The 25,586-nt window shown below is 51.2% G+C and overlaps 1 protein-coding gene across 1 annotated transcript; it reads left to right on the top strand.

Annotated features, from left to right (window-relative positions):
- The first annotated feature begins 502 nt into the window (after window positions 1–502).
- LOC309816192 (BPI fold-containing family B member 1-like) lies at window positions 503–25,586 on the top strand. Its single transcript, XM_082643396.1, has 16 exons — window positions 503–589; window positions 3,043–3,192; window positions 6,704–6,836; window positions 7,540–7,647; window positions 8,572–8,721; window positions 9,497–9,578; window positions 13,266–13,329; window positions 15,633–15,718; window positions 16,728–16,907; window positions 18,053–18,106; window positions 18,597–18,755; window positions 20,858–20,925; window positions 21,824–21,869; window positions 22,769–22,832; window positions 23,787–23,863; window positions 25,414–25,586. Exons 2-16 carry the CDS (start codon window positions 3,051–3,053, stop codon window positions 25,444–25,446), a joined length of 1,446 nt encoding a protein of 481 aa, XP_082499522.1. The 5' UTR covers window positions 503–589; window positions 3,043–3,050; the 3' UTR covers window positions 25,447–25,586.

Genomic DNA, 25,586 nt, shown 5'->3' with positions numbered 1-25,586 from the left:
AAGGCATGGAAATAGTGGTGCCAGGACTGAAACTCAATCTGTCTCAGGACGCCCTGTGTCCGCCAAGATATCCCTAGATAGGTTATGAGGTCAGAGTTTCGGTTTGAGTGCTGGCTCTGCTGTTTGCTGGCTAGTGAAGCCGGTACCTCTGTGGCAAAGTCAAGGTAACAATGCTGACCCTGGTGGGAATGAGACTCCGTTGATATGACTGATGTAAAGCCTGGGGTGGCACCTCCACGTTATAGGCGCTTAATATGTCATCACTGCTCCTGTTTTCATCATTGTCCCCACGGGAGTGGCCGCCCAGGAGGCAGGGAGCCCCTTGCAGAGGCCACGCTGTGCCCGGTCCACCTCCTCTGCCACGTGCCCCCAGTGCCCGCCCCACCCACCCCTCGCGTCAGCCAGATCCTCCTTTCTCCAAACCTCAGGAAGCTGGAGTTCGAGGTGGGGCTGTGGTTCACCAGATGCCACAAATATTTACCCTGGAGACCTCAGCCCAGATGCAGAGGGTGTACAGGATATAAGGCTGGACTTCCAGACCCACTGCCCAGGTGAGGAGAGCAGCAGGTCGAGGCCTCCACGTGTCCAGGTAAAGGGGTAGGGAAGGGGCTAAGGGCCTACATCACCAGGAAGGGACTGAGCTGGAGACATCTGTTGGGGTCAGGTCAAGAGCAAGAGTGAGGCTTGGCCCCGGTGTAAGATCCCTCAGTCCACTAGGACCTCTGACAGTGAGGGCCAGGGGATAGAGAGGTGCCCAGAAGACCAAAGAGTAGTGATGAGGGACTGGACTGGCCCAGTCTTTCCCTGACATCATCTCCACGACATTAGTCCACTCTGCACACACCAGCTGCTCTGTGGCCAGCCCTATGCTGGGATGATTCTGGGGATAAGAACTATCAGACAGTCCTGGCCATCAAGAAACTCCCAATATGGGCCAACATGGTACATGCTGTGCTCAAGGAAAGCCCAGGGACATGGTGGTGGAGGACAGTCAGGGAAGGCTTCCTGAAAGAGGTGATACGTTGGTGGAGAAGCTCAGTAGAAGTTGGCTGGGCAAAGGAAGAGAGAAAGGTATCTCATGCAAAAGGAACAGCATAGGCAAAGGCCAAGAGGTGAGGTGCAACGTGGTGGGTGTGTGTATGGTGCTTAGATTTGTAGAGGGGACAATTTTCCACAGGAGGGGAGGCTACCATCCTCTTGCTTCCCTGAGCACCTCTGATCAGAGGACAGAGGGGTGTGAATTGATAACGAAGGCAAAAGAGAATCAAGGTATTTGAAAGAAAAAGACAGTGGGGTGGGGCCAGGGGGCTTCCCGGGTAAAAGAGCAGGGTGTAGGCAGGACGTCACCGCTGTCTTCTGACTTTGACTGCAAGGTGGCTCCTTCTGACCCTAGTATTAGCAATAATAACTGTCATCATCGGAATAACAGCTAACACTCATTGAGTGCTTGCGGCATGCCAGGCCACAAAGGGATGGTCCTATTTAATCCTCCCAAAAACCCTGTGATGTAAGTATTATTATTACCCCTTACTTTATAGATGAGAAAACTAAGACAGAGAGGGTAAGTCACTTGCTTGAGATCACACAGCACGTAGTAGAGGCAGGCCTCCAATTCAGGTCTGTCTGACTCCCAGGCCCACGATATTTCTCCTCCACCCTCAGGTCTCCTGAGGCTCAGGGATGAGGGTCCTATGACTTGACAGGGGTTCTCGTGGCCCAGACCTTTCCAGATTAGCAGGCTCACATTGTCCCACTATTCCAGGGCTCCCAGGGGCCATTCATTCATTCAGCAACCATTTACTTACTAAACACCCACTGTGTGCCAGGCACTATGCTGGCTGCTGGGGACACAGTGGGGTGCAGGTAGACCCAACCCTTCCTCCAGGAGCTCTTGGCCTGGTCAGGAAGGCAGATATTGAATCGTTATTGCAAGTGCGTCAGAGAGCTCACACTGCGCCAGCTCACAGAAGACACTCGTCGTCCAGATGCCACGTCTGTCTTAGGCAACAAGAAACCCGGGTGCTGAGCCAAGCAAGAGCCCAGGTCTCTGGGTCAGGATCCTCCCTCCCTCCAAGCAAGACTGTCCATAGGAGGCAGAAGCTGCTATAGGGTGCTTGGGGGCAGAGCCAGGGTGCAGTCAGGGGAGCTCAGGACGAGGTTATAGCTGCTGACGCTCCACACCCTGCAGGCGACAGAGCAGCCCAGGAGCCAGAACACCCCAAGCTCCTCTCCCAGGAGGCACCCACAGGCCTCTCCTCTCTCTTTCTGCCTTTCACTTCCCGGCTCCAAACAGCCACCTACTCCCTCCTCAAACCACTGAGTTTTATGAATTAAGCCAAGAGCTTTCCTACCACTTTGCATCTTACCTGAATTCTCATTTCCCTCCAGCCTCCAAACTTCCTGTCCCGGGCACACACCAGTCCCCAGGGTGACATTTCTCCAAGTGTGGTCCAGACTCCCTGGTTGCAGGAGAGGGAAAGCTTTACAGAGAAAGGGACACGTAAGCAGTTTTCAAGAATGAACAGGAGTTCAGCAGGCAGATAAGGAAGCAGGAAGAGCAGGGCAAAGGCACACACAGGAGAGAACGAGGTATGCTCTGGGAACTTCAAGCAGCTTGGAATGACTGGAAATTTGTAAAGCAAGAGGGGAACCCCAGGAAGTGAAGTTGGCTGAGGAACTGAAGAAGCAGAAGTGTTTTTTTGTCCTGAGCACTGTTTTGTCCTGTAAGAAAATAGCTAATATTTTCCAAGTGCTTGCCATGCGAAAGGCACTGTGCTAAATGCTTTCTAGATATTAACTCATTTAATCCCGACTCCATGAAGTAATGGTTATGATGCCCATTTTCCAGATGAGAAAACTGAGGCACAGAGAGGTTAAGTTGATTGTCTAAGGACACAGAGACCCAGTAGGGCTCCAGAGCCCACTCTATTGACCATCTCACTAAACAGCCTCTCCTGGACTCCATGCCCCAAGTCACCAGGTGTGGTGGGCCTGGCCTGGGCCTCTCTGCCCAGCTAACAGGGCCCTCTGTGCTCACCCCAGATTGTGCCATGTGCCACCTGCCAACCCCCAAGAAGATGACCAGCCCACGGACCTTCACCTTCCTCTGTGGTTTGCTGGTAGCCAATCTGGTGGGAGCCACCCTCAGCCCTCCTGCGGTTCTCAGCCTCGGCCCAGAAGTCATCAAACAAAGTAAGTCTTGGCCGCCCAGGCCTCACCACCATAAGGCAAGGGGGCAGGTAAAGCAGCCCTCCAAAGGAGGGAGAGAGTTCCCCATCACTGGGGGTATGCAAGGCATTGTTGGGATCCCAGGCCTTGGGTGAGACTTGATTGGATGAGTTACAAAATTTGGGAGTGTCTACGATCTCAAGAGTCCATGATTCCAAGATCCCCTTCTTCTTAAATTCCACGATTCCAAAACACACTACTCTGAGGTTCCACGGCCTGCAGAAGGGGTGTGCGGCCACTGCATGCGATGATGCAACTGCCACTCCGGCTGCTCTCACTTAAACCCCTTTGCCAGAGCACCTCTTCTGAGTTAGACCCAGGGTGCAACTAGTCTCCAGAGCAAAGACACTCAGCTGGGAGTCTGGCCGCCTGGGCCACGGGCACAGCTTTATCACGCTCCAGCTCTGTGGCCCTGGTAACTCCCTGAGCCTCGGTTTCCTCCTCTGGAAGAGGGTCCACCTCCCTAGGTTGTTGGGAAGTAACAACAACCTTCTTGTTACAGGAAGTAACAAGAGCTTAATGACCTCTACAGCTCAGCTTCTCAACCTCAGCACTGCTGACCTCGGGGGCCGAATACCTCTGTTGTGGGTGGCTGTCCTGTGCACTCTAGCTGTTGAGCAGCATCCTCGGCCCAGCTGTGACACCAAAAATGTCTCCAGACATTGCCAAGTGTCTCCCAGGGGACATTGACCCAGTTGAGAACCACTGCTCCAGTGTTGTCCCCTGAGAGGGAGAAAATCAGTGGGCTCTGGAGGTCCAACTGGAGCAAGTAGAGACCAATCCTCTGTATGCAGTGGGCCTGGGCTGCATCTGGATGGGCAGGGATGGGCCAGGTCCTGCAGGGCCAGACAGGCATTGTAACCAGAGGAGGGAACCCCTAGGAGGCATGGCGAGCAGAGAGCTCTTGACACTCTTTGGGGAGGCACATGTGCCTTGGGCCCAGGCTGAATTGCAAGCAGGTGGAATTTCAGCCAGAAAGAGCTTGGAGAAGAGCAGCCATTTAGGTTCCCCAGCAGCAGAGTCTGAGTGCAGGAGCTGTGTGCAAGTGGGTTGTTCTGGAGGTGGTCCCAGGAAACACCTGCAAGAGAGCAAGTCAGGTAAGGGGAAGCCAGTTACCACCGGGACCTGCAGCTCAGTCCTACTGGGCATCTGTGTTAGTCAGGACCAGTCAGAAGACAGAAACCACACAGTAAGCCCAGCAGATGGGTTTGTGTAAAGAATTATCAGCAGGAATTGGAATACTGGGAAATTGGCTAAAAGGAAAAAAAGTGAGAACGCCAAATGAGACCCTAAGGATCGGAATGCATCAGGGAGCTCAAATCCAAGTACAGAAGAAACTTGGAGGAGAGAATCCTCTCCAGAATTCATGGGAGGAGTGTGTCGAAGCCCCTTGAATGGTGGGGAAAGTCCCTGAGCTGTCCAGGGTGAGAGCTGGTCCACGGTTGGCAGGCTGAGGCCACCTGGCAGAGAACTGCCTGCGAGGAGCAAATGGATTTCTTTGGGAAGCAGCCCCTGGACAAAGGGATTGCTGTTGATTCACTGGGAAGTTGTCCCTGGGTAACTGCCTGGAAGGGAGCTGGGCTGCCCCCAGCACTGGCTGCCCATGGGAGTCCACTCAACTCACAGCCTGAAACTCTGGGAGGTGATGCCACTGGAGTCTGGCAAGAGGAGCACCAGGGCCAGGAGGGGAAGCTCCTTCCTCCCCCACGTCCCTCCAGAGCCTCTACTGACAGTGCTGAAGAGTGCGCCAGCTGGTAGAGGAGGAATATTTACAGGGACCAGCTCCATTGTCACAGGGCAGGCAAAAAGGCCCACTTTGTCTCTGAGAGGCACCGACACACAGGGACTCTGGGACACAGTGTCCCCACGGGGTGGGGGAGGGGCGACACACCTAAGTCATCCTGCCCAAGGGTAGAGGGAGCTGGGGTATTTATACACCAATTCCCGTCAGTCATTGGCTGAGGTTTTCTTCTGGAGCATCAGCTCTCCAGCGCTCTGACCTGCTCGGCACACAAGCCAAATGGGCTCCAGCTGTCAGGAAAAAAGTCCAACAGTGACCAGAACCCAGGGGTCCTGGCTCTTCCTTTCTCTACGCAGCACCTGGGGCTCTTTGGACAACAGGCCCATAGGATGTGGATGTCAGGGAATCATTAGCAAGTGAGTTTCAGCAGCAAAACAGCCCCAAACAAGACCTTATGAGTTCCCTGCCTCTTGGCTCCAGAGTGTTTGCCCCTGGCTAGGGAGAGTGCCGGAGTCCAGCTCCAGCGAGTCCAGGGATACCTGAGGGATGGATAGCGTCGGCGAAGGAAATAATTCTGTTACACTTCTTAAAGTATCAGCATTGCATGTTTCTTTCTCTCATGTCTTTATTCTTGATTCTTCCTCTATTGTTTACAACCACAGGTTTATATATTGTAGTTGATTACATTACCAGGTACGTGGCCAAACAACCTTAGCACAATCAAACCTCAAAATATTCTATAAAGATTTTTTAAAACAAATATCCCCTAGTTTCTAGATGTCCTATTAAAATATTTCCCCAAGTTCCCATTAATCACAGGTTGTTTTTTAGTAACCAAGTCAAGCAGTTATATGATTATTTCAGTTGTAAAAGTTGGAGCTACTTGTTCCTATTTCTCTTCTTGCATGGGCAACCTTTTACAATGGTTCCATGAAAATATTTACAATGTACCTGCATGCTCTTTATCGTTGTTTCCTTCAACTGAGACAGTGTTTTCTCCCTATCCTGGCAACGAATTCTGCTCTAGTCATTTGTTTTTCTATAATTAATCTTCCTTTATAATAGAACCATAAATTTCCTATGTCGTCGTCAGGAACTCCGGCCCATGGCCATAACTCCATACTAGAGGGTGTTTTTCATAAAAACATCCCCTTAGTTCCAGGCTCTTAATTCTTTACCTATTTCCCCGGGGCTTTAGTGGGTGCTTCCCATTCTGTGGTAGTTTCAGGAGGGGGAGTCCTAGAGGAATTTTTCTTTCACGTGGAGCAACATCACCCCAAAATTGCCCCTGTATGTAAATTTATTATCATAAAACATAACAACGGAGCTGTAGTCCACCTTCCTGGCACGGCGCTGCCTTGCAGTTTCTCCTTCCGTTGCTCATGACTTTGTCATGGTGCAATGGCTCCAGGATGGCTTCCGACAGGAGAGAGTTGCAGGTCCGTGTGCCGGGTGTCCTGGCCGACACTCCCGGCAGAGGCTGGCAATGTTCAAGGGTGTGAATGGTCCCACCTGTGCCCAGCCACAGTCTTCATGTGAAAGTGACCCATCTGGACCATCGTCCTCCAGGCCACATTTACACAGTGGAGATGATCAGAATGGAGCCATGCATACCCTCACCTTATATCCCAGTCCACGTAGCCCTGAGCGATGTCCCCTCCCAGCCTGGAGCCCTCACCAAGCCATCCTTCTCGCCCCTCCTGCTGGACCCTAATCCCTGGGCTCTGTCTCCAGGGCTGACACAGAAACTGAAGGATCACGATGCTATCAACACCCTGCGGCAGCTGCCTCTGCTCAGCGCCATGAAGGAGTCAGCCGGGGTCACATTCAGCAGCCTGGTGAGGTCCATCCTGAAGCATATCATCTGGTAAGCGGAGCAGAACCAAGTTGGGAGCTAGCTCTTTGCCCACACATCTGCCCGGGACACGCTTTGCATGCTCAGTCAATCGGTCAACAAGCATTGGTCGGTATCAGCTCTGTGCCTGACCGTGAAGGATGGATCAAACAAAACCTCTCCCTCAGAGGCTCCCAGAGGAGTCACAATAACCATAAGAGAGTGACCCAGGAACCCTAAGGGGGGTGACCTCAGAGGAAGGTCACCTGGGGTGGGAGGGTGAAGGGATAAGGCGATGCTTCTCAGTAGAGGGGACAGGCGAGCCAATGACTCCATGCTCACCAGGAGACGAGAAGAAATGGCATTCCAGGTAGAGGGACTGGCCTGAGCAAAGGCATGGGCAGGGGGAGGTGAGAGTCAGAGTGGCTGGTGCTCAGACCCCAAGGCCAAGAGGGAGAGATCAGCAGGACCAGGGCACAGAGGGTCTTACAAGTCAGCCCCAGGAGCTTGGATTCATCTCCTAAGTGATGGGGGAGCCATGGAAGTGTTGCGGGCAGGGGAGAGGAGAAGGATGGGGGCAAGACCGTGCTGAGGAGGAGTCAGCACACAGGGCTTGGGTCCAGCTGCTGGCTGGGCACTGGGGGGCTGGAGACAGGAAAGGTGGAGGGAAGCTGGTCTGGGGACAATGCTCAGTGAACGTGAGGCATGAATCTCATCTCTCCCATGTCCCATCCAGGCTGAAAGTCACCTCAGCCAGCATCCTCCAGCTGCAGGTGCAACCCCTAGATGATGGCCGGGAGCTGATGATCAGTGTTCCCCTGGACATGGTAGCTGGATTCAACACGTGAGTGTCCCCTCAGTCAGGCACAGCTGGCCTGACAGTTTCCTCCACTCATTCTCCCCACCCCCATCCTCCATGCAGGTGTCTGGAAAAGAGAGTTCCAAGCAGAGGAAGGAGCAAGTGCAAAGGCCCTCAGGCAAGAGTGCACTTGCCTTGTTCACAGAACAGGATGAGAGCGGGAAAAGGGGGCAGTGAGGTGGTGTCCCAGTAGGCAGCTGGGGCCAGATCGTACAGGGCCTTGTGGGTCAAGGTGAGGACTTGGTTTTACCAAGCGAGATGGGAGCAGTGCAGGGCTCTAAGCAGAGGAGGGACATGACATGATTTCACATTCTTCAAGAAGCCCTCTGGCTGCTGTGTATGGAGGCAAGAGCAGAGACAGGGAGGCTATCCAGAAGCTACTGCAATAATTCAGGAGGAGACAATAATAGCATGGACCAGGGTTTAGGAACAGGAAGGTGGTGAGAAATAGACAGATTCCAAATATGTCTCGGAGGACACAACAGGATTTCCTGACTGATTGAATGGGGGCTCGGGGCGAGGTGGGGGGAGAGGGGAGATTGAGGGGTCAAGGCAGCATGGAGTGGCCAGCAAACAAAACAGGGAAGATCATGAGAGGAGAGGATTTGGGGAAGGATCCATAGTTCAGTTTGTACATGTTAAACCTAGATGCCTGTAAGACATTTGAGAAGTGAGTTAGGTATAAGTTTGGAAGCTACTGACATATGCAGAGGATTTAAACCAGGAGAGGAATCCAGAAACTGAGCCTGGGACACAATGAAGTCAACAGTTGAGGAGATGAGGAGAACCCAGCAAGGAGCCTGAGAAGGGAGGAGTGAAGAGCCAGGAGACAGAGGTGGAAAGCAGGCTTGGCTTGATCCAGCCTGAAGCTGGGATGGAGCTCACAGCATGGGGCTCCTCCACTCCCAGGCCCCTGGTCAAGACCATTGCGGAGCTGCACATAGAGGTGGAGGCCCAAGCCATCATCCACGTGGAGACTAGCGAGGGAAACCACACCCGCCTGGTCCTCAGCAACTGCTCCAACACCCAGGGGAGACTGCGCATCAGCCTGCTACATAAGTGAGTGTGACCTCCTCCCACTGGGCTCCTGGCATGCCTGGGAGGGAAGCCAGGTGGTGTCCTGGCCCCATTTTACAGATGGAGAACATTGAAGCCCACAGAAAGAAAAGGACTTATCTCTCCTGAGTCCTGATCTGGAGCTCCCTCCAGGAAACCTGTGATGCCAAAGAGAGTTCAAGATATCAAGGGTGAAGCGATAATGATGGGATTTCAGGCATCATGCCAGAAATTGGGGCAAACTTTTGAAGGTGGAGAGGAGGCTCTTTCCTAGGCCCCTCAAACCACACAGGTAGACTAGGGTGGAGCCGTGGGTATAAACTGTGGAGTCAGGCAAACGTGTCTCCTCCACTTACTGTCCAGGTGACGCTGGGCAAGTCACCTCCCCATGCCTCACCTTCCAGGCCACAGCAAGAGGATTAACAGGGCAGCAGCGCTAAGCACTCAGCTGAGGGCAGGGCACACAAAAGGTGCTCAAAGACATGGTGCTTCCCTCCGTCTCTCCTTAGCAGGAGAATGGGGCGGGGGCGGATGCCAACTGCCCTCATCCCAGTGTCCAGCACAAATTCCTAAAGACAACCCCCAGGCCCTGTCCCTGAGAACCGTCTGCCACTGTCTACACCAGGCTCAGGGTCTACACCCAGCCTTGTTTCTCATAGGCCCTGTGCCTTGGGCAAGTTCCTTCCTCCCCTGGACTCAGTCTCCCCTTCTGTAAAACAGGGGAGGGGTGATCATCTCTGACCCGGCCTCACCTCTCTCCTCTTCTCCTCTTGGGAAGGCTCTCCTTCATGCTCAACTCCTTAGCTGACAAGGTTATAAGCCTCCTGGTGCCAGCCCTGCCCAAACTGGTGAAAAGCGAGGTAAGTGGAATCAGGGTCTCTGTGGCCTGTGAAGCTTGCTCCCCCTTTGGTTGGGGATGGAACTGCATGCTGGTGCTAAGGGACCTGTGTTTCCTTGAGTGGGAAGCTTCTGGGCTTGGGTCACTCTTTCAGCAGTGGATCCTTGAGATCAAGGTAATGAAACTCCCAAAAGTCAGCCAGCGGACCTCGAACAGTGATGTGCTGATAGATTGCTCACAGTTGACTCAGGAGGGGTTGGTTGAAGGAAGGGAGCTCTGATTTGTAACATTTACTGATCTCCTTGATGTAAACACCCCTTCCATTGCCAATTTCAAGCTGCTAGTGTGATGTCACTGAGCAGAGTCAGGAAGAGATGCCTGGTAGCCCACTCTGGTATGGCATTTCCACCATGCAGATACAATAGATGTAAATAAGCTAAGAACAATAGATAACAGTAAAATAAAACAAAATAATTAGGAAGTAATGAGTTTTGAGTTTTCATTGACTTTGATCTTAGCATAACTTATTTAATTGTAAGTTTATACAACTTAATTTTTAATAACGTCAGGTTTAGCACCAAGCTCAGATATTCCTGAAAATTTAACAGTTGGCCCTCGTAAATTGGTCCAAGCTGGCTCGAGCGCACCAGGGCCTCACACCATCCTGGTTGTGTCGTCAGGGGTCTGTCACCCACCAGGTCTTGTTGCACTTATTTTTCTTATGTTTCTTGTTTGTAAACACGAATCAATCTCATTTTATATGTCCCTTCAATGTCACAGGTAAACTAAAACTCTATAAGTTGGATTCATCCACTGTGACCATTGATTTTCACTGTAAATTCCACGATGTGTTCACAACAGTGATTCTCCTGGGGTTAAAAACACCCTGTCAGGGACTTCCCTGGCAGCCCAGTGGTTAAGACTCCATGCTTCAACTGCAGGGAGCGCAGGTTTGATCCCTGGTCATGGGACTAAGATCCTGCATGCCGCACTGCACTGCGTGGCCAAAATGAAATAAATAAATAATAAAAACACCTTTTCGGATAATTAATATATTTTTAATAAAAAAACTTTTTTGAATGGAAAACACACTATTATAACCAAAACTTTTGGGAAAAAAATACCCATAATCCTTCAACCTTAACTTGGTGGTTATTTTTTCTTTTGCATGTTGTTTTCCAAATCTCCATCCACATGCACTCAGATTTTTATGTGGCTGCACTCGACATCAATATTATTTGATATCCGGGCCTCCCTGGTGGCGCAGTGGTTGAGAGTCCGCCTGCCGATGCAGGGGATACGGGTTCGTGCCCCGGTCTGGGAGGATCCCATATGCCGCGGAGCGGCTGGGCCCGTGAGCCATGGCCGCTGGGCCTGCGCGTCCGGAGCCTGTGCTCCGCAACGGGAGAGGCCACGACAGTGAGAGGCCCGCATACCGCCAAAAAAAAAAAAAAAAAAAAAAAAAAAAATTATTTGATATCCTTTACGGTATGTCTATTTCCTATGCCGTTGTATGATATTCATAACTATTTTAATAGCTGCACCGTATTTAATACTTCTTAAAACCATTCCAGAGAGCCTTCTGAAAGGACTTTGAAAGTGAATAATTCTGTAAAACTTAGCTTTACTTATGTGAGGTACTTTTTCTCTTAAGAAGTTTTTTTTTCTATTTAAAGGTGGTAGTTTCTTTTTTTTTTAATTACATAACTGGCTTTTTAAATATAAGTTTTATTTATTTATTTATTTTTGGCTGCGTTGGGTCTTCGTTGCTGTGCGCGGGCTTTCTCTAGTTGCGGCGAGCGGGAGCCACTCTTCGTTGTGGTGCGAGGGCTTCTCATTGTGGTGGCTTCTCTTCTTGCAGAGCATGGGCTCCAGGCGCACGGGCTTCAGTAGTTTTGGCACACGGGCTCAGTAGTTGTGGCTCACGGGCTCTAGAGCACAGGCTCAGCAGTTGTGGCACACGGGGTCAGTTGCTCCGCGGCATGCGGGATCTTCCCGGGCCAGGGCTCGAACCCATGTCCCCTGCATTGGCAGGCGGATTCTTAACCACTGTGCCACCAGGGAAGCCCGGCAGTTTCTTAAAGTAGAGCTCAGCTGGAAATTTTTCCCCAGCCTCCAGCAAAATCATATTTTATCTGGCATTATACTTTAATAGCTAAAAATGTGTCTTCCACTGGAAAAGATGGCAAGAACTTGGGATTATAAAATGTTCTTTGCATGAAATCTGTTTTTAAGGGTGAAAAGCCAAATAAAGTGAACAATTTGAGAAAACTGGCATTCCATTAATCATCATGGTTTCCCACCATGAATCACTGGATTTGAAACTGCAGTCCTATGAATATTTTACTTGGCATGAAGGGAAAAAGGCACAGCATGTTTAAATCTGGCAGGAGCCCATCTAGAAAATGCTGATGCCCCTTTCAGTGTAAATATGTGGGTCCCAATCCCAACTGCACATCAGAACCTCTTGGGAAGGCTTTTTAAAATACTGATATCAGGGCTCGACCTGGGAGATTCAGATTTAATTGGCCTGGTGGGGCCCTGGTATCCCAGAGGACTCTAGCTGCCCCAGAGGAGGATTCTAATATGTAGCCAGGGTTGAGACCCAGGGGTGGAACTGAAGGAAGGGGAATTGTGGGAGAAGATGCAGAGGGTGCCAGTGACACCCTTCCCATGCGGAACAGGCAGTGAATGCTGGGAGTCTCTGAGCTCAACTCCTCCATCGTCCCTGGGTTCAGGGTTGGCAAAGCATCTGGAGCAGGGAACAGGTTTTTCAGAGGAAAAATTAACATTTGTCAAAGTGCATTGTCATTTCTCGAGAGTAGCAATGGGTGGTCAACCAGAAGGTTCTTCACTGGGGAAATTGTACCTAAGACAAAATGACAAAATCTCAGAGCACTGCCCTGGAAAACAGGCTGCCTAGAGCAGAGAACAAGGCCTTTGGGCCCCATGGTCAAGTAAGTCAATTGTTTAACTTCCTCCCCAAGAAGAACAGCTCAAGCCAGAGGTTGTCACTATGGACGTTTGGGCCCCCTAATTCTTTGTTGTGGTGGCCGTCCTGTGCATTGAGGCATGTTTAGGAGCATCCCTGGCCTCCACCTACTAGATGCCAGTAACACTCCCCCTAAACTGTGACAACTGAAAATGCCTTCAGAAATTTCCAAATATCTCTTGGGAGACAAAATCCTCCCCTGCTGAGAACTGCTGCAATTTTGAGGGGAGAAGAGTTCGGGGGGCAAAGAGATGTGTTGGAGCTAGAAACCCACAGAGATTGTTCACAAGTCTGGTTGGGTCTGTCTTGCTGGCCTGTATTCTAACCTGACACGTGGAAGGAAGTCAGTACCAAGTGTTGACTCAAGAAGTGAATGAAGGAACGCATTCTCCATTTCCCTCCTATGGAAACGTGGGCTCTTGTGAACACGATGAGTCTGAGGGGAGGACAGCTGACAGGCCAGGCACACCCTGGACACAGGGCAAGGGATAAACCATTGCAAAAGATGCCAAGTGAGACCAGAGGCTGTGACGGGCTCTGAGCAGCGGTGATGGCTGGGGACGTAGATGCACCACTGAGTCCTCAAGCCCATGGGTGAAAATCTGGCTGGCCGTGGGCACAGGGATGGGACTCAGCCCAGGAGAGCTGGGCATGGGTCACTGTGGGGCTATGTGCTGGCCCCTGACTGATGCAGGACCTGCATTTGTGCTGTTGCAGTTGTGCCCTGTGATCAAGGCAGCCTTTGAGGACATGCGTGCGGACCTCGTGAACCTGACGAAGGGTAGGTGCGCCACTCTCTCATACCTTTCTCCTAGACTGCTGAGCTGGCCTCCAGGCCCTGGCCCTGCCCAAGGCAGGCCTCCCCACGTCAGGCTTGAGCAGCAACTTGGCCCAGGAGCAAGTGAGACAAGAATCATCTGATCCCTGCCCAGGATGAGCAGACAGGAAGTCACCACAACTGTGACTTCATGAGCACACAGTACGTGCAAGGTTCTATGTGAGCCAGTGGGTGCCCCAGATAAACGCAAGTTCAAATCCCAGTTCTGCCACTGATTTGCTCCATGGCTTTGAAAAAGCCAACTCCACCTCCTTATTCTGTTTCCTCAACTATAAAATGGGGTTTATGCAGCCCTACCTCACAGAATTGTTAGCGAGGATTAAAAGTTTATGGAAAAGGGCTTCCCAGGTGGCGCAGTAGTTGAGAGTCTGTCTGCCGATGCAGGGGACACGGGTTCGTGCCCCGGTCCGGGAAGATCCCACATGCCGCGGAGTGGCTAGGCCCGTGAGCCCTGGCCGCTGAGCCTGAGCGTCTGGAGCCTGTGCTCCACAACGGGAGAGGCCACAACAGTGAGAGGCCCGCGTACCGCAAAAAAAAAAAAAAAGTTTATGGGAAAGTTCCAGATACATAGCAGGTTCTCTGCCTGGCACAGAGGTGCTTACAGATGTGTGCTGGATGGGTGGATAGATGGATGGATGGATGGATGGATGGATGGATGATCAGAGACTACTATGGGTTACTAGGGAAGAAATAAATTGTATCCTCAGATCACTCACAGTGAAATTCTGAGTTCTTGGACCCCTCAGAGAGGGGATTGGTGGGAAGAAGAAAATTCTACCATCTACTCTTTTGGGATCTGAAGAGGTTCATTCAAAGCCACCGGAGAGGAGTGGAAAGAAGAGAATGGAATCAATAGGCATTCAGCACCCATAGAGCACTTGCTTTGGGCCAAGCCCTTGGGCTGAGTATTTTATATACACTGTCTTACTGACTCCTCAGACAACTCCATGAAGTGGAGTGGATCATTACCCCGCTTCACAGATAAGGAAACTGAGGCTCAGAAATGAAATCATTTGTCCAAGTCCACAGAGGAAATTAGTGATAGGGGAAGGTTTTAACCCAATTCTTCAAGTTCCAAGTCTGGTTTAATTCAGATCTGAGCCAACTTTACTAGGTACCAGTCCTGTACAACCTATGAGGCAGGTATACTACTCTATCCCCATTTTAAGATGAGGAAACTGAGGTTCAGAGGCAGGAAGAGGCTAGCCAAGGCTGCTGGGGCTCCAACCCAAGTCTGTCCGGCTCCCCTGCTCCCCAGGGGCAGGGCAGGAGGCCTCCCCCAGGAGTAGGCAGACCAACGACCAGCTCCCCGCCCGCCTCTGCGCCCCTCCCTTGTCCTCTCCATTTTCCGCCCGACAGCCCGGGCACATGAGACGCCACCGCCATCTGGCGGCCAAGTGGGGAATCCCAAGGCAAACGCACGCAATCCCTAGCACAGACCCAGACCCTGCCCCCCTGGGGGCGGGGGTGGGTGCAGATCAGTCTGGTGGGGGAGGTAGACAGGTATAAGCAGTAGGTCAGTTTTGTTCCAAACCAGAACGTTGGCATAGGAACGACTGGGTTCAGATCCTTTCACAGTATGCCCTTGAGCAAGTCACTTCACTTTTGAGAGCCTTGGTTTCCCCATCTGTAAAATGAGGGTAATCGTAGGACCCACCTCCTAAGGTTATTGTGAGGATTCCATGAGCTAACACAAGTAAAGGTTTAACACATTACCTGGTGCTTGATATAAGCTCAATAAATGTCAGTCAGTATCATCATCATCATTTTTTTTTTTTTAGATGTTGGGGGTAGGAGTTTATTAATTAATTAATTTATTTTTGCTGTGTTGGGTCTTCGTTTCTGTGCGAGGGCTTTCTCTAGTTGCGGCAAGCAGGAGCCACTCTTCATCGCGGTGCGCGGGCCTCTCACTATCGCGGCCTCTCTTGTTGCGGAGCACAGGCTCCAGATGCGCAGGCTCAGTAGTTGTGGCTCACGGGCCTAGTTGCTCCGCGGCATGTGGGATCTTCCCAGACCAGGGCTCGAACCCGTGTCCCCTGCATTGGCAGGCAGATTCTCAACCACTGCGCCACCAGGGAAGCCCCATCATCATTTTTATCATGGTCCTTATCAACATCATTATTACGCCTGCCCCTCCCCTTACTCCACCTCATGCAATAATGCTGTTCCAGCCAAAAGCAGCCCCAAGCCATCCCATCCAATACTGTCCTCCACCCTCACAGAACTTTCTTCTTCTCCCTGAGCAGTGCCTGTTTCTTTCAACTCTGGCCATGTGGAGTTTGACTTTATGTCTCCTGCCATCGACCATAACGTTGTTCATCTCATCCTGGGGGTGAGTGTCATGGGACCTCAAGGAGAAAGTGGGGACATCACTGCCGTTCTCTGACCCCCAAGGGTCAGACACCATGGGTCTGTTTTGGGGGAGAGAAAAACGCCAGTCACAGTTAGGATACACAGGCTGATTGAGAAGAATCTCAGCAGGCTGAACATGTCCCATGTAAACCATTCTGATGGAGAAAAATCGGCAGCTGGAAGCTACAGGCCACACACAGAACATCGACCCAAGGGACCTGATTTCCTCCAACCCTGATTTTTCCAGTCAGGGTCCAGAGTGTGTGGGGCTCTTGGCCTTTCTCGTAGGCAAGCCCCTTCCATTCCTCAAATATCTGGTGACCTTGAACAAGAGCCCAGGATAGAGACACATCATTGAGTATCACACAGACCTAAGTTTCTCTCCCAGCTCCACAGCTCCCTGGTGTGTGACTTTGGGCAAGTTTCTTCACCCCTCTAAGCCTCAATTTCCTGATCTGTAAAATGTAATAACAATGGTCACCAAGGAGAGGAAGAAATGAGGCTGCATGGGGCCTGTCAAGAAACCAGTAACCATTGGTTCTCTATAAAATGTGGAGCCGCCCACCCACACTGGGGCTGGACGCCCTCAGGGACTAGTTCAAGCAAGGCAGCGTGAATCTCAGACCAGTTTTCATGGATCCTTGGAAAACAGCAGCATCAAACATTTCCATCCATTCTGTTGCAGTCTTGAATTTTCCCTTCATCTAAAGGGTTTGTGAGGTATCTGAGAAGTTGAAACCTAAATGCCACATAAGACATCTAGATTTTTTAAAAATCAGAGATTACCTGAGGGGTGCAAGTGCAGTAGATGTTGCTAGGCACCTGAGATAAGTCATCATCTACAGCAAAGCACTGAATGCCAGGCTGAGTTTCCTGGCAGCAATGCAAAAAGGGAAACAAGCTGAATGGTGTCATTTCCTTCTAGGTTATTACTGGGTACGTCGTGGAGTTAAAGTTCCCAAACAACTTTCTGCTCTGTGTCTCCTTAGGCCAAGTTGGTGGACTTGGAAGGAAAGGTGACTGAGCTGTTCAATGACAGTGTGGATTCCCTGAATCTGCCCTCCCTATACTACAGCCCTTTCAGCCTCACCATGAGGAAGGATGTGGTGAATGCTGCAGTAGCTGCCTTGCTCCCTCCAGAAGAACTCGTGGTCCTGTTGGACTACGTGGTAAGCCTCAGCATGGGACAGAGCGTGAAGCCACCTCTGCCGCATCATGGGGATTTCCTGAATCAACGGGGACACAAGGACCCCTAAGCAGGCACCACCTGTCAGGCTCAGCTTACATACCTCCAGTGATGGAGAGCTCACTCCCTTCTCGAACAGACCCTGCCTCTGATATAAAACTCCAAAGCTGAAAACCTCCCTGTAACATCCAACGCCAGTCCTCATTCTGCTCTCCTGGAGCCTGAAACGCCTGCTTCCTCTACCAAATAACAGGCCTGTCCAAAGGGCATTTTAGATTCTGACTGGCCCTGGGATGGTGATTGCACCACCGCCATCCACTGCAGGACCCATGGCAGACATCACTCATCTCTCGGGGCCTTCCTGTTGACCCTGGATGCTGACACAGCCGCAGAATCCTGATCAACCCAGCACAGCACAAAACCACCCCTAGTCAACTGGAGTGTGCCACCTCACCGGGGTGACCGATGGGGAAACCGAGGCCCAGAAGGGGATAGGGTTGGCCCAAAGTTAGGGGAGTGGGACAGGACTTCAAGTCAGCTGACAGACAGCAGATCACCAAGCTCTCGGGGATTAGAAGTCAGGGTGAGGGGCTGGAATGACAAGAAAAAGGGAGTGGTCAGCAGCAACCACATTCATGACTATAGTTAAGAATTGGGTCACTTCTCTATGTCCTCTGAGAACAGGGAGCCACCCACAGACCCACGAGCACCATCAACCCACAATAAAAGTCCAGGCCGGGGCTTCCCTGGTGGCACAGTGGTTGAGAGTCCGCCTGCCGATGCAGGGGACACGGGTTCGTGCCCCGGTCCGGGAAGATCCCACGTGCCGCAGAGCGGCTGGGCCCATGAGCCATGGCCGCTGAGCCTGTGCGTCCGGAGCCTGTGCTCTGCAATGGGAGAGGCCACAACAGTGAGAGGCAAAAAAAAAAATTGTCCAGGCCGGCAGGGACTTCATTCTCCACAGCCACTGACATAGGGGATGTTTCCCACCAGGGACAGACATGTGCACTGGACCACCAGGCCCTCCCGGCTCTTCTGGGGTTTGGGGGATCCCAGCAGTGGGGCTGCTGGAGGTGTGTCTCCTCTCTCCCCTCCAGCGGACCTGCTCTGGCTTCCTCTCTTCCTTAGCTTCCTGAGATGGCCCGCAGGCTGAAGTCAAGCATCAAGATGATCAGTGAAAAGGTTGGTCCATTTGCCATCTGCAGCCTGAAGGGTGTTTGCTGTGGTCTGTCTACTGGCCTCTGGGGAGTAAAGTATGTGTGGAACTGCTCTGTCCTTCGAGCACTGGTGACTGTAACAGACTGGTCCCAGTCCTCACGGATATTTCAATCTAACAGGACAGTTTGACCTGAATCAAATAATTACACAGATAATAATTCAGTTACAAGTGTGGTGACAAAGGACAGATTCTAGGGGTTATGAGAGCACTACTGGGGTACCTGATAGAGTCTGAGAGATTAGGAAGGGCTTCCCTGTAGGGAAAAGTATTCCAGATATAGGGAGAAGCAAAACCAAAGGCTGTGAGATGGGGAGAGCAACAGTCTATTCCAAGATCTGAGGAAGCAGGGAGTCCAGGAAGGTTGACAGTGGCCAGACCACATGGGGCTGCATGGGGCCGGCAGGCCATGGTGAGGCACTTGGGAGGTCACATGTGTGTCTGATGTCCTTTCAGGCAGCAAATCAGCTGGGGCCCACACAAATCGTGGAGATCCTGACTCAGGGGACCCCAGAGCTCCTTGTGGACCAGGGCAATGCCAAGGTGGCCCAACTGATCATGCTGGAAGTATTTGCCACCAGTGGAGCCCACCGCCCCTTCTTCACCCTGGGCATTGTGAGTTCAGTTGTCTGAGACGTTAGCAGCAACCTGGGGGACGCCCCTGTCCACTGTTCCTGTTCACCCCTCTTGCTTTGCTAAACCTTTCCACCACTCTTTTTATCTCACAGGGAGAGGGGAAGGGAATTCTGAACCAAAAATCAGGAGATTTGGGGGCCCAGCTCTTTATTAGTCAGGATCTTTGGGCAGAAATTTAATTCACATGCACAAAATGAATTGTATTAGCTCATATAACTGAAAAGTGTAGGTCAAGATAGCTTCAGGAATAGCTGGATCCAGGTGTTCAAGCAATGTCATCTTCATTCTTCTCTCTTCCCTTGTTTTTCTTTGTGCTACCTTCATCCTCAGGCAGTTTATCCCTTCATGGAAGTGCCCCCAAGCTACACCAGGCTTATAACCTATCCGCTTGGCAACCCCAATAGAAAAGCTTCTCTTTCCCAGTAGTTCCAGCAGAACTTCCAAACCTGACTCTCATTGGCTGAGTTAGGGTCAAGTGCCCACTCATGAGCCAACCGGTGTGGCCAGAAAAATGAAATATGTAAATTTTCTGAGCTGGGACACACACACACAAACACACAGGAGTGGGGGGTTGGGTTTGGCTCTATTCAAACCACAGGCCTGAGAGGGAAAGGGGTAATTCCTCTTCTGAAATATGAACAGAACTAAATCAGCTCTAAGTTCTTAACTGATTTTTGCGGTAACCCCAGCAGGACAGATCTCAGAGCTTCTATATAGGGGAACCCTGTGCGTAAAGGTATGGGGCTGGGAGTCATCAAAGGGCAAGCCCAGTAGGAAAGTATCTTAGATGGGGCCCTTAGAAACAGGCCCGAGACAAAGACTCTTATAAAAGTGATGTATTGGGGGAGAGCTCCCCGGAGAAGGACTGAGCAAGGATGTGGTCTCAGCTGGAGGCTCGCTTCTGCTTCACCCCACAGAGAGCTCTGGAGCATGGTGGCACCACAGAGTCGAGCCCAGGCTGAAACAAGAAGGTTGGACTTTTGTTCCCCCTTGTCTTTCAGTTGTTGGCCATAACTGCCCCCAGAGAAAGCACAGCATAACCTCCCAGCAAGGCCGCTCCGCTCCAGCAAGGGCAGTTCCCCAGACAAGGGGATGGCTGGGCACTGTTAGCAGCAGCATTCAGCAGCTGAAGGATGGATGCCCCACCCAAAAAATGGATCTGAGTGGGCCACCAGCTGCATGCTACAGAGGACAGGGAGAAGAAAGAGACGAGGCAAGGTTCATGGTTGGGCCCTCGATAAGTGAGGCCGAGGAATCTGGACATCACCTGGTTGTTGGAGGCTAACGTTACACTATCCTTACAGGAGGGTCGCTGCATGTCCTGTGCAGGCTGTCCACACGCCACGTCAGCGGGCACCATTCACACAACTACAGGATGCACAGTGCCCTGGCTTCCTGTGTGGGAGGATACTCTGAGCCCCCAACCAGCAGGGGAAGTGGACTGCCCCTGGCCAGCCTCACTCCCTAGGGACTTCCCCTCCATGGCCAATGGCAGGCACTTTTCAAAAGGTCACCAAGCCCAGGCCTGCAGGAGAAGTTTGTTCTCTGGGTGCAGCTGCCCTGGAGCTGGAGCCTGGCACTTGGGCTCACCCCAGCCCATGGGTCAAGATGATGGATGTCTTCGGCACCTGCGTTTGAGGCTTGGCTTAGTTTCTGACCTTTCCAATAATAATAACCGGTTAAGATTTACCATCCTGTCTGCCCCTCAGTTTCCTCACCTCTACAGTGGGGTAATAATAGGACTCACTTCACAAGAGTCGTGAGGATGAAAGGAGAGGATCAGATAAAGCTCTTAAAACACTGCCTGACACACAGTGAGGGCTCCGTGTGTATTGGCTACTGTCATCATTGTCATGATCAGTAATCCTCTGTGCAGTCTCTTCAATGGGGAGTGGGTACAGGTATCAGCCCAATAGAGAAGGAATTTGAGGCCCACAGAGGTCAGACCCTTTCCCAAGGTCACAGCCAACAGCTGGGATTCAGACGGTGTCAGCTTGGCCCCAGCGCCTCCTTGCAGAACCCTACACTCTACACCTGACACATCCTCTAAATAAATGGGGCCTGGGTTTCTCTTGTTGCAGGAAGCCACATCAGAAGCTCAGTTTTACACCAGAGATGACCTACTTATGCTCAACTTTAACAAAATCAGGTAAACATGAAAATCACTGTGAAGATTCTGGTGATGAAAATGAGTCCTGTCTGGTGACCACTGGTTTCTTTAAACACCCAGTGTTTTGAGCCTCTGGGGTGACAGTGTGAGTGAAGGCTGCTTCAGGACAGGCAGAAAAGCTACCTTGCCAGGACTGTCCCACTGTCAAGGACTGAGTGTGAGAGAAAGCAGAGAGGGACATGGCCTTGCAGCAGTCACGGGGCAGGCTGACCCTGGCCACGCGGGAAGGGGCCGCCCAGCACCATCCCCTCGGCCTGGGGCAGCCCATTTGGGACACCAAGAAAGTGGCAGTGACAGTCATGCCCAGATGCTGAACCCCCATGGAGCCCAGCCCAGCAGCACATGGCTCCCACTGCCTCCTACACCCGTGCCTGTCCTCCCCTCATCCCACCACCCTCCTGCTGCCCCAAAGGGAGTTCAGGGGTTGCAAACTGGAGCCTCCTGGGACAAATCAAGACCACGGATGTGTTTTCATCAGCCCACATAGGGTTAGGTTTTTTAATATAAATTAGTCACCAACATATACAAATCAGAATATCTGGCCGCCATGGCCTGCGTTCCTACATGGCAACAAAGAGTGGAGCTAGGAATTAGGTACCCCCTTTAGAAGGAGAAAGAGCTCCTCAGTCCACCATGTTCCTCACTCCTGGGGGTGATCTTTCTGCCTGCTCTTTGGGCAACTATTTGTTTGCTATCTCCCCCTCGCTTCCCCCATGCATTACAATGTAAGCTCCATGAAGCAAGGATTTTATTTGGGTCACTGCTGTACATCCAGAGCCTGCACCGTGTCTGGTACATAATAGGTGCTCAGTAAGTAGTTGGTGAATGAATGAATGGGACTCCGAGGGACCAGCCTCATGGGCATCTTCTGTTGCAGCTCTGATAAGATTCACCTGATGAACTCAGCCATTGGCCTGTTCAATGTGAGTATGAACAGATTTTCCCTGGGTATGCAGGGGATTGCCGAGGATGGTCCATCTCAGAAGCAGACATTGCCCAGGATTTGCTTTGAACAAGGTCCCCACGGGCAGCCCCATGGTGAGCTGGCCAGCCTCCCCGATCTCAGCCTCAAAGTCCGACCTCCTGGTTCAGGTGTTTACTGAGCACCTACTGTATGCCAGACACAGCTGAGAATACACACATTCACAAACACACAGATACACACAGACTTCCCTTCTGTAAAGTTCTGACCCTAAATCAGAAAACAAATCTCCTTTATTCACATCTCATTTTGCTCATATAGACTCATCTCAGTGGTGACCCTGGGCAGCCCCTTCCCCCCAGTCCTCAGTTTCCCTGAGTCAGACTGAATCAGAGATCTCAAATTGGCTGAATCCTGTCTTCTGCCGTGGTGGGGTATTTGTTTCTATGTTTTGGAGATGGGTATATTTTTCCACCCTTTTGTTCTGACTTTTAATTTTTTTTGACAAATATTTTTTAATGGGGAGGTTTCCACATGAAAATCAGGACTTCTGGCTTCCCTTGAGAAGTCAAAAAACTCGGGAAACAGGATGAAATTCCCTTGGAGAATTCTGCTGAAACAGAGCGGTGGAGCCCTTGAGATTGGGGGCAAGGGATGCATCCCACAAACGTACCCCAGTCCCCTACCTGCTGGATCTAGGGCCACCTGGTTTGTGCCCCACCCCTCCCCCCACAGCCTGTCTTGTCCGTGGAGCCCTTGCAGTTCTGACCAGTCAGGAACCTGAGATTCAGCATCTCCACCAGCTGCCCTCGCCACAGGGCGGGACTGTGCCCATCCTAGCAATGGCTGGGAGGACTTCAGATTCTCAGCCAGGGTGATGGGGCCCCTTCTCTTTCACAGCCTGAACTTCTGAAAGACATCATCACCAAGATCCTTGCCTCCGTCCTGCTGCCAAACGAGAACGGTGCGTCCCTTTGCCGTCCATCCCCCTGGTCCCCAGGGCATTGAGGGCAGGTGCTTTACTTCTCCTGCCTGTGTCTCCATTTGGGGCCCCTTTCATTTATCTTCTACCTATCCTCAGAGCCTAGTTCTAATTCTGCCTCCTCCAGGAAGCCTTCCAGGTCATCCACCTGGAAATGAGCTTTCCCATCTCCAGCATCCCAGCCCAATTCCTTCACTCATGCCAGAGCCTAGGCATGCATGGCAATGCCCCAGGCTCACAGGGCTGACAGCAGGAGAGAGGCAGAGGTGGAAACAGACAACTAGAGCACACCCGATGTGCCTCTGATAGACCCGGGCTCAAGTGCTGATTCCCCTTCTTGCTGGTTGCCTGGCCTTGGACAAGCTGCCTTATCATCCTGAGCCTCAGTTTCTCCCTCTGTAAAATGGGAAAATAAGAGCACCTTCCTCAGAGGCATAAAGGAGAAGATGTTTGTATGGGGGCAGAGAGGGGCGCCTGACACAGTCAGTGTTCAACAGTTCTTAGCCTTTGCTGTTGTTGGCATTGTTATTTGTGTCAGTAGTGGAGGAAGCCAAGAGAAAAGGTTGGAATTACTCTTGTCGAGCCCCAGGTCATGGGGGTGGGGAGAATTGGTAACCTCTGACTTTTGTCATGTCTTTGTTTTCTTAGCGTAAGAAATCTCAAAGTATAGGCACGTGTTGTGGATGATGGGAGGCCCTGATGGCTCTTGAGCAGGAGCATGAGAGGATGTGAGGGTACTTTTTGGAGCAGCCAGAAGCTGGGGCTGGAGACAAAGAATGGGGAGATGAGGCTGGGTGGACGCTAGGGCTGGAGAACAGGGAGAGGCACAAGGGGCAGTCTGAGTCGGGGGTGCCAGGTCGAGGAACTGTGAGCCTGCCCACGGCTGCCCAATCCCACCCCAGGCCCACCATTCTCTGACCACACTTGTGATTTCAGGCAAATTAAGATCCGGGATCTCAGTGTCAATGGTGAAGGCCTTGGGATTTGAGGTAGCTTCGTGGTCTCTGACAGAGGTGAGTGGGGTTAAACATACCGTCGCAGGGAGAGCCCAGGGATGGGACGTGGGTGCTGCTCCCCAATCCTGGCCCCTCTGGTCACTTATGGGGGACCTTGGGCAAGTCCCTTCTCTCTCAGGGCCTCATGTCCTCATCTGTAAGCAGAAGAGGATGGCTCTCCTAGCCTGGAGTCATAAACCTCCAGCCTTTTCTATCTTACCTGTCATCCCACCTGGCAGAGGGAAGGGTAGGAGGCTTTGTTAACTGGCTTCAAAGGCAAGTTGACATTTGACTCATTTTCAGCTGCCCACCCTCAAAAACTGTGTCCATGCTTCAGCTGGCTTTGATGGAGAATTATGACAGCATATTGTGTATGGTACCTAGGCTGGGTCTAGACTCAGGGACCAGAGGACCAGTTCAAATGCTGACCCTGCCTCTCTCTCTAGCCAGGGGCCCCCAGGCAGATCCTGTGGCCTCTCTGAGCCCAGGTTCCTCACCCATAACACCAGCAGATGTCTAAATATACAGGCCATGCACTAATGAACTACATACAATGATTCAATTATAATATAAGCAGTTTATCTAAGACACATACTGCATTTAATTCATGTTGGATGGACACAACAGGTGTCCATCCAACTGGGTGGCTGGAGCTTAGTATATTTCATGTATCTCTTATTAGGGGGCATTTAGCAACTGTCCTCTTTTTTTTTTTTAATCAAGTTGCAAAGCATCATTTTCAATTTGGGTCAGAAAGGTATCATTTCACCCTTTGGATCTGCTTTTTCCAAATTTCCTGTTTTGCTCTATTCATTTGTTTTGGACTAGCAGCACACTGATATCCTTTTTATAGCCTTACAATATAATATGTTTTAAAATCTAGTCAAAGGAATGAATAAATGGATAGATTTGAGGGAATTCCCCGGCAGTCTAGTGGTTAGGACTCCGTGCTTTCACTGCCAAGGGCCCGAGTTCAATCCCTGGTGGGGAACTAAGATCCCACCAGATGCGCAGCATGGCCAAAAAAAAAAAAAAGGATAGATCCGAGATTAAACAAGTATGGCTTTAAAAAAGTTAACGGTAGAATCTAGGTGATGAGTATACAAGTGTTCACTATAAAATTCTTTCAACTTTTCTGTATATTTGAAAATTATCATAATAGAATGTTGGGGGAAATCTAATAGGTTACATTCCTTGTATAACCGTTTCCTCAAAAAAGGCAGAGTGTTGTTAAAAATTTAGCTCCCTGGGACCCAATGGATACAGCCAGGAATCTGCATTTTCCAAAACTTCTTGGGAGTTTTGTTGATCTGCTGGGCCTGGGGACAACAGTCCTATATAATCCCAGACTTTGCACCCAGATACATTACCTGTGCCCCAGGTCCCTGCATGGTGTCACTGTTCACACACAGACGCTCCTGCTCTGACCCTCTCAAGAATTTTTTATGAGTGAGTTCAGGGTCATGACCCCCAATGCCAGCAGTCACCTTGTGGAGGATAAACTAGCATAAACCACAAAAGGGCAGAATGTTAAAAAAACTTTTTTGACTTTTCTCGTCCAATTCCAGGATGGCCTTGTGGTCACCCCAGCCTCCTCGTAGAACCTCAGACCATTTTCCTCTCTCCCAGTGAAGACTTGCACGGCGGCCTTCCATGCAAGCTGGGTCTCAGTAGGAGTGTGGAAGCCAGCTCTGTAGACTGGCCCTCTCTGCAATAAATAAACTTGTCTGTGACTCCTGCA

The sequence above is a fragment of the Mesoplodon mirus genome (genome assembly GCF_964341445.2).
Source record: "Mesoplodon mirus genome assembly, chromosome: 15".
NCBI lineage: Eukaryota > Metazoa > Chordata > Mammalia > Artiodactyla > Ziphiidae > Mesoplodon > Mesoplodon mirus.
The sequence above is the reverse complement of the archived record's forward strand: the minus strand, read 5'-3'. Positions and strand labels throughout refer to the sequence as shown.

Coding starts and splice junctions, on each gene's coding strand:
- LOC309816192 (XM_082643396.1), top strand. CDS start 3,051: ATGTGCCACCTGCCAACCCCCAAGAAGATGACCAGCCCACGGACCTTC. Junction 20,926..21,823: donor CTCAACTTTAACAAAATCAG/GTAAACATGAAA, acceptor CTTCTGTTGCAG/CTCTGATAAGATTCACCTGA. Junction 23,864..25,413: donor CTTCGTGGTCTCTGACAGAG/GTGAGTGGGGTT, acceptor GTCCAATTCCAG/GATGGCCTTGTGGTCACCCC.